Source organism: Pollachius pollachius, assembly GCF_949987615.1.
Source record: "Pollachius pollachius genome assembly, chromosome: 7".
Taxonomy (NCBI): domain Eukaryota; kingdom Metazoa; phylum Chordata; class Actinopteri; order Gadiformes; family Gadidae; genus Pollachius; species Pollachius pollachius.
Genome location: NC_136940.1, coordinates 10,370,288 through 10,378,236, shown reverse-complemented (window position 1 = coordinate 10,378,236; position 7,949 = coordinate 10,370,288). Strand labels below are relative to the sequence as shown.

At 45.5% G+C, this 7,949-nt stretch overlaps 2 protein-coding genes across 3 annotated transcripts in view; one reads left to right on the top strand and one right to left on the bottom strand.

Annotated features, from left to right (window-relative positions):
- Positions 1-212: 212 nt before the first annotated feature.
- Positions 213-3,416, top strand: igfbp1a (insulin-like growth factor binding protein 1a; the record flags this gene model as incomplete). The annotated part of the gene is made up of 4 exons (XM_079739497.1): positions 213-588; positions 747-919; positions 1,372-1,500; positions 1,967-3,416. The coding sequence occupies 4 exons, from the start codon at positions 213-215 to the stop codon at positions 2,075-2,077; spliced, it is 789 nt and encodes a 262-aa protein (XP_079595623.1). The 3' UTR covers positions 2,078-3,416.
- Positions 3,417-7,428: 4,012 nt separating this feature from the next.
- igfbp3 (insulin-like growth factor binding protein 3) overlaps positions 7,429-7,949 on the bottom strand; it is a gene marked incomplete at its 5' end in the record, with an annotated part of 12,501 nt that continues 11,980 nt past the window's right edge. For both annotated transcript variants that reach the window (XM_079739119.1, XM_079739120.1), the window contains one exon: positions 7,429-7,949. This exon is cut by the window's right edge and continues 22 nt beyond it. In XM_079739119.1, the coding sequence (XP_079595245.1) occupies positions 7,846-7,949 (104 nt within the window). In that variant the 3' untranslated portion in view covers positions 7,429-7,845.

The following is a 7,949-nucleotide window of genomic DNA, read 5'->3' as shown; positions in this document are numbered from 1 at the left end:
ATTCATAAGCCAATGCGTCAAACATTCACAGGGGTACCGACTATAAATACGGCTGTGCGCTCCACCAACAGTTAGACATTTCTCAACAATCAAAGCGAAGAGAACACTTTAGGAAGAATTCCGAGCATTCGACTATCGCTTGAATAACCTCTGTTATTACATTCACATTTTGTATTTAAAAAATATATATATATTTTTTTTGGTCTGTTGCGATGAGTGGATTATACGTAAAACACGTCGCTGTGGCAGCGCTGTGCTCCCTCCTGGCGGCGGTGTCGCTGGGGTCCCCGGTGGTGGGGCCAGAGCCGATCCGATGCGCCCCCTGCACTCCGGACAGGCTGAGCCAATGTCCAGTAGTGGCGCCTGGTTGTGAAGAAGTGCTGCGGGAACCCGGCTGCGGCTGTTGTCTTGCATGCGCCCTAAAATCTGGAGAACTGTGCGGGATCTACACGTCACCATGCGGCTCTGGTTTTAAGTGCACCCCGAGACCCGGCGACCCCCGACCGCTGCACTCCCTAACCCGCGGACAAGCGGTCTGCACGGCGAACGCCGAACCCGCAGTTAGCCCTGAACCACAAGGCACCCAAGGTAGGCACAAAACCCTGCAAATACTTCTTCCTAAAAGCCGGATTAATATCCATTCGTAATTCTGCTATATATTCCGTGTCATGATACCATATAGCCTGCTGTAACCAAATCCATTCATCCCTTTGCAGTATCTCATAGTATGTCTTTCCTCCCCCCAGACCAAGCAGAGCCCCAGGCGGAGATGGATAACACGGCCACCAGCTCGGACACCGGCCCCAGTCACCACCTCCCGGGGCACAGCAAGCCGTACGACCCACGGGCCTCCGCCGACGCGCAGGAGAGCATGAAGGCCAAATTGAACGCCATACGAAGGAAACTGGTGGTTGAGCAGGTAGGATGATTATGTGTACGATTAGGTATTAAAAATGATTAGGTTCAAACGTGGTGTTAACCGTATACAAACTTTTAGGACGCGTGGAAGGAAGGGGGGTGGGGGTATAGTGGTTTACCAGAAGGGGGTGCTGTCGTGCCTTATTTAACTGTCCACTCTTCGAGAGCGGAGGGGAAAACAGGTAGAAAGAAAGAAAGAAAGAAAGAAAGAAAGAAAGAAAGAGAGAGAGAGAGAGAGAGAGAGAGAAAGAAAGAAAGAAAGAAAGTTATAGAACATAAAACGTATACGTTTCATAGCACCAAATAGAAGCCGCGTGAACTTGCGAGGAGGGCTAGAACAAATCAGAAATTCAGTTTGACGTACTTGATTGTAATTAAAGCCATATATTTTATTTATAAGTTGTATTGACATCCACAGTTAGTCTCACGCATCATGTTGTGTCCTTTGTCCAGGGGCCTTGTCACGTTGATCTGCAGAGAGCTCTGGAAAGGATCGCTATATCCCAGCAGAAATTAGGAGATAAGATGACCAGATTCTACCTCCCTAACTGTGACAAGCAAGGTCTCTTTAAAACCAAACAGGTGAGCCCTTTGAAAAAATACATCTCAAGTGTGGTTGCTATAGTGGACTTACTCTTTTGGGGTTTTCCAATAGATTCATATCACTCACGGTGTATCTGTATAGTGACTATTATTGTTGCCACCTAATGTGTGTGTGTGTGAGAGAGAGATTGCTTGTGTGTGAGTGTGTGAGAGATTATTTGTGCGTATGTCTGTGTGTGTGTGTGTGTGTGTGTGTGTGTGTGTGTATCTGTGTGCTCAAGCAGGCAGGCATCTGTTCGTCATGCGGCATTGTTTACACCTCGTACTGTTCAGCTCAGTACTCAGTTATTCGTTGTATAATTTTGATGTCAAATTGTTGGCACGCCACAAGTCAGCGTGTGATGCGCATGCCATCGGCGCAGTTGTACGCCTGGCTGACGCGTCGACACAACACAAGAAAAACCTTTTCCTCCTCCATGCTCACCGCCTCCCCTCCTCCCAACAGTGTGAGTCCTCCCTGGATGGACAGAGAGGTCGCTGCTGGTGTGTTTCTTCCTGGAACGGGAAGAAGATCCTGGGGTCGAGTGACGTGCCCGAAGACGAAGAGTGTCCCTAAGGGATCCAGCGTGACAACTGCTACTACTACTACTACTACTACTACTACTACTACTACTACTACTACTACTACTACTAGTACTACACCTACTGCTACTGCTATTACTACTACAGGTGGCCAGCCTCATTAAGAATCAACTACACATACACACAGACACAAAGAAAAAAAACAAGTAAGCCACTTATTTTTTTCCTTTTTTTTATTTTGTTTATTTATTGATTGTTGTGAGTGGCGGTTGTTGAATATTCAGGTACACTTCTTTCATGGGACTGCTGCTCCAACCCAACCCCTACATCCACCCAAACCCCAAGGCCACATGGCGATCCCCCACCCCCACCCATCCTGACCACCCATCACTCCATCATCTCTCTCCTCCTCCCCCCACCAAAGAGGATACATATATATATATATTTTTGTTTTGTTCATGTTTTTCTGAAAGGATTTTAATATTGATGTTTTAACGTTATAAGTGTTCAGCCTTATTTATTTAATTTTGGAATGCATTATATATTATTATTATTATTATTATTATTATTCTGTTATTTGTAATTATTTTATGGGTATTTATATCATTTCACCTTATTGTTGTTTTTTCGATTTGAACGAGTGTAAAAAGTGTATATATGTGTCTTGACCCCGTTGCCTCCGTGCCGGGGTGACATCACTAGACCAGGGAAGGGGTGGTGAATGGAAAAACATCAAGAACGAAAGCACTGAGTGACCAAATGTAATTTAGAAGGATTTCTAAATGTTTTTATTATTATTATTATTATTATTATTATTATTATTATTATTATTATTATTATTTTATTATTATTTTGAATGTTACGACATTGTTTTTGCCTTTTCTATGTGTTTTTGTTCTACTGCTGTAATACACAAACACACTCAAAAGAAACTCAGTTATTTTCAGTAAATGCTCTGTGTTCAAATGGTCCTAAATGGGTTTGCAGATTGCATGACTGACAGGGCCGTGGCACTGCCTCTCAGACGGGTATATCTAACCTAACCTACCTCCAACTTTCTTCCTTTGCATTATGTCTATGTTCTCACCGACCAGAAAGACCACAAAGAGTGAGCTATTGTTTTTATTGTTGTTTTATGTCCATATCTGGCCGCTGCTAAATCGCAAAAGAATCCCAGAGGTTGTGTGAAGAAGCGGGCTGGGTTTTGTTTGCGATGCGTCCGCTCTGTCTACATGCTGCTTTGGGAGAGATACAATTTTGTATATGTCTATTCCAAAGTGTCCAACTGCGCACTTGTGTGTGTATATGTACACTTTTGTCATTGAGATGTAATGTAAAAGAAAGTGATATATTTAATAAAAACCTTAACCTCAGCCATGCTGCTGTCTTGGCCTCTCTCTGACCCCCCCACGGGAGCTTTATGATTGCACGAGGTTGGTGTTTCTCTGGATACGCAACAGCCATTAAGTTAGCGGCAAAGAGCCATGACACGTATCAGCTTGATCAGGATACACTTTGTCGAATAAGACTCGCTCTCACTCTCTCACTCTATCTTTCTCCCTCTCTCTTGTTCCATTGCTCTCACTGTCTCTGTTTGTTGCTTTCTCTTTCTTGCTTGCTCTCGCTCTCCATCTGTCTGTTTGTCTGTCATTGTCTCTCTCTTTCTCTCTCTCTCTCCTACACACACAATACACTAACATTTGCAACATCACAGCCCTTTCCAAAGCGTGCATTGATAATTTCAAAACTTTTCTTGTGTTATCAATGTGTAGGGTTCTCCATGTGTTTGGTTGTGTGTGTGTTTGGTGTTCTCTGTATAGGTGTGCGTATGTGTGTGTGAGTGTGTGTCTCTATGTATGCATGTGTGTATGTGTAGGGGCTTCTGTGTGTGCGCTTCTTTTTGCCCATGTTTGCTTGTGCTCACATGGGCCGTTATCAAGGGTGATCTAAAGTCCTGGCTAACTTTAGCCAGCCTGCCAGGGCATGGCTCTGGCTAGGGGAGTTTGCTGCGCCTTTGACCTGCTCTGTGTTTGCCTTGGTCGGGCACAGGAATTTGTATCAACCTACCCTGCCCACTACCAGCCTGCCCGGCACCAACAGACTTATTTTTATTCTTTACAAAGTGAACCATCACTATATCCTCATTCACACATTCCTGAGACTGAGTGGAGCCCGATTGCATTCTTCAGCTCGTCTCAAAGTGACCTGTGTACCCATCACCTGAAGCGAGACCCTGTCACTCGTCACACAGGAAGCACGCAAGCGAAGCTGAGTCAACTGAGCATCCCGGCCCCAAAAAAGCATTGCAAAGTTATTTACAATGCCATTAACGACAGCAAATATGTTCATATTTTATTTTAAAAAAGACATTCAATACAAATTATATTTGAACAAAATAATTTTCTTTCTTAAAGAAAACAATAATAGCTGTGTGATTTCTAGTTTAGTAACATAAAAAAGCCTGATTCAAAGACTCTTCTAAGGATAATCGTAAAATGAAAGCAACAAAATAAACAAAAAATAAACATTTACCCGTGAATAGAGAGACTTTTACATGATCAGCAAAACAGTATAATCACAAATCGAATAAAAGTGACTTAGAGAAGCAACTTCTGTGTGTACATTACAGAGTGAGGCGGGATGGCTAGGTTGGTATGGAGAGATCTAATGAGGGTTGAGAAGGCCTTAGCCACCCTGTATTAACTCGTATAACCAGAGACCTGAGTGCCTTGACTGATAGAGAGCCCCCCGGTGATCAAACTCATCCACGGGGGCATGGAGCTTATACAAACACGGTCTGCTTTTTGGACAACGGAAGGGAAAATGTTTATTCAACAAAAAACATTCATTAGTGATTATATTCCCCCTAAAATACACTGAATTAGATAGACTTTGTTGTGCAATTGATGAGTCACGGAATCGGTCATAGGAAAAGGTCGTTTGGATCAGCTTATAAGTCTTTCTTAGATAAATAACTTTATTTTCACTTTAAGTACTGTACATGATGTCTAGTCAGACATGAAGCTGGCCAGGTAATAATAATAATAATAATAATAATAATAACAATAATAATAATAATATCTCTATAAAAAGACACACCTTCAAATAATAGGGAAAGGTAATAGCTTAAGATTTGTGTTCCTTACATCAAGTCTTTGTGTAGAAGAGCATAGCACCAAAAAGTTGGTTGTAAGTTGCTCGTTTATTTTTTTTATCCGTCCTTTTTGCATGTCTTTTAAAGTGCGCCACCGATCCCGTGCTGCCAAGCGACAGGGCAGGCATTCTGTTGTCGGCGACGCTCCACTTTTCAAGTCTTTACACAGGATGTGGGAGAGCATCGGACAGGAAGTCCCTGGGCTTCCTGTCCAGGAGCTCCTCCTGGACAGCTCCTCCTCGGGGCCCCCCCGCCGCTTGTCTGAGTCTGTTGTCGGTGCTGCATCCACCGCGTGGAGCTTTATTGGCATGAGATCATACAAGCGTTTCAAAGGGAACGGAAAGAACGATCGCAACTGCAAGGACGGCGACGAAAAAAAACAAGGAAATTCTCGGGAAAAAGGGGTAGCCATTTTTGTTTTTGCTGTCAGAAGTCTCAGTGTAGCCTCGTTATTGTTATTATTATTATTACTATTATTACTATTATTATTATTATTATTATGATGACCATTATTATTATTTGTATTAGCTTCGTTTTCTTTTTATTCAGTATCACACATTCTCATCAAAACGTCACCTCTGAGGAAAGGTATGCAGATGCAGACAGGTCCAGTTATTGTCTTTAACTGCATGCGTTGGTGAGGAGCGATGCAGCTAAAGTGCTTTAAGTGCATGTGCTTGGGCTTGAAGCGCTGGGGCAGCCAAGTCGGCCGTGCGGGGCAGAGCAGACCGGTCACCCCGGACACGCCCTGTTGGATGAACCTCACCCTACACCTACACCACGCCGCGTGACAGGGGTGGGGAGGAGCAGGGAGGGGCGCTGGGGACAGGAACACAAGGGGTAGAGGGAGGCCTGGGGAAGAGGACATGGGGAGGCCGGTGATTTGGGAGAGGGGGGGCACCAGGGAGAATCACCTGGAGCCGTGGCCGAGGGGGTTAGGGTTTAGGTGTGGAGAGGTAGAGGACGGACGCGGAGGCAACATTTAGGTCGGGTTAAAGAGACACCCCGATCGAAACATCGCACCGAATCGGACCGCCCCTGTCTCTCAACAATCAGTTTTCTTGTTTCAGCTTCTGACTCAACGGTTTGTTTGGAGTGCTCAGTGATTCTGTGAGGACAGCATGGCAGAACAGAGCAGTATGGTGAACCAGGGGCAGGTTGGTGTGAGTAGGAGCATAGGAAGAGCTGGGCCAACATGCAGATAGAGTAGCAGGGAGCACGGCCTGTGAGGGGTCGAGGAAGTAGTTTGACGCGTGTGCCGACCGCATTGGGGCAGGAAGATATGGTTCAGGTTCATGGGACAGGTCTGTCGCTACAATCCTCAATACTGCAGGGCCATAAGAGAGCCCCTCGATAATGCAGTACGTAGCGTGTGGGATGACAAAGAGGCCTAGCAGGGGGTCGGTTTTAAGGCACTGCAGCTGCACAGAATACCTCCAGTCTCAGTCCGTCCCAAGAGGTGCTGAGCCTCGAGGCGTGCCAGCAGGACGGAAATGAAGGCCATTGTTGGCTCGACCAGAAGTTTTCTTCCTTGTCCTTCTATAAAAAGCCTTTGCATGGACCCTGAGCCAGAGAACGAATTAAGCACTGTGTCATGGAATGGGGATGTGGGGGTGGGAATTGGGGGTGGTGGCTGGGCTTTTCCCGAGAAGCAGGGTTATCTCTAATGCAAGCTTAGTCAAATACAGTATTTACACAAATAAACACTTGCACCTTCTCGCACAGATGTGCAAATGTGCACGAGTGCATGTAAGCAAAGCAGGTGTGCCCTTGGTCATCCGTACACAGACACACCTACAGATTTAGACTGAGACACGGGCCCCTCGTCGCTCTCTTTGTCTCAGGCTCGTACACATATTACATACACATTACACACATGAAGATAAAGACACACACACACACACACATGTGCACACACACAGACACACACACACATGTGCACACACACACACACGCTAGAATTATGTTGCAGATGGGATCACAGTCCTCTTTAAATTGAGTGGATAAGCCCCTCCCTCGTTTCTCTTTCAAAGAATAGTGCAGATGATAATATTCTCTCCCCTCCCCCCACACCTCGCTCCTTCTGCAGTTTGCGTTGAACAGTAAGGATAGAGGTGAAAGGATAACTGTAATGAATAAAAGGTGTGGCCAGTGCTCATCAATCTAACCCTACAGCCCCTCTCCCCCTTAAATCCCCTACTACTGTTACTCACCCCAGACCACCACACAAAGTGACCAGGAGATAAGGGTCCAGAGCTACCTCAAATGTGTTCACAAACAACACGCAGGGGAAGAGGAAGCCCTTTCTCTCTCTCTCTCTCTCTCTCTCTCTCTCTCTCTCTCTCTCTCTCTTTCTCTCTCTCTCTCTCTCACACACACACACACACACAAAAACACACACACACACACACACACACACACACACACACACACACACACATACACACATATAAGCACTCAGAACTCCCTTTCCCTCAATGTTTTCTTGCTACCTTCTCCATTCCATGTGCTCTCTCTCTCCCTCTCTCTGTCTGTCCTTCTCGCACTCTCTCACACTCTCTGTCTCTGTCTCTCTCTCTCTCTCTCTCTCTCTCTCTCTCTCTCTCTCTCTCTCTCTCTCTCTCTATCTATCTATCTCTCGCTCTCCCTTATATGCTCTCCAGGCTGTAGCACTGCATCTCGCCCCTCTCCTTGCCGTCGTAGGCGGGCAGGGGCTGTCCGTATTTGTCAACGCACCAGCAGTAACCCCGCT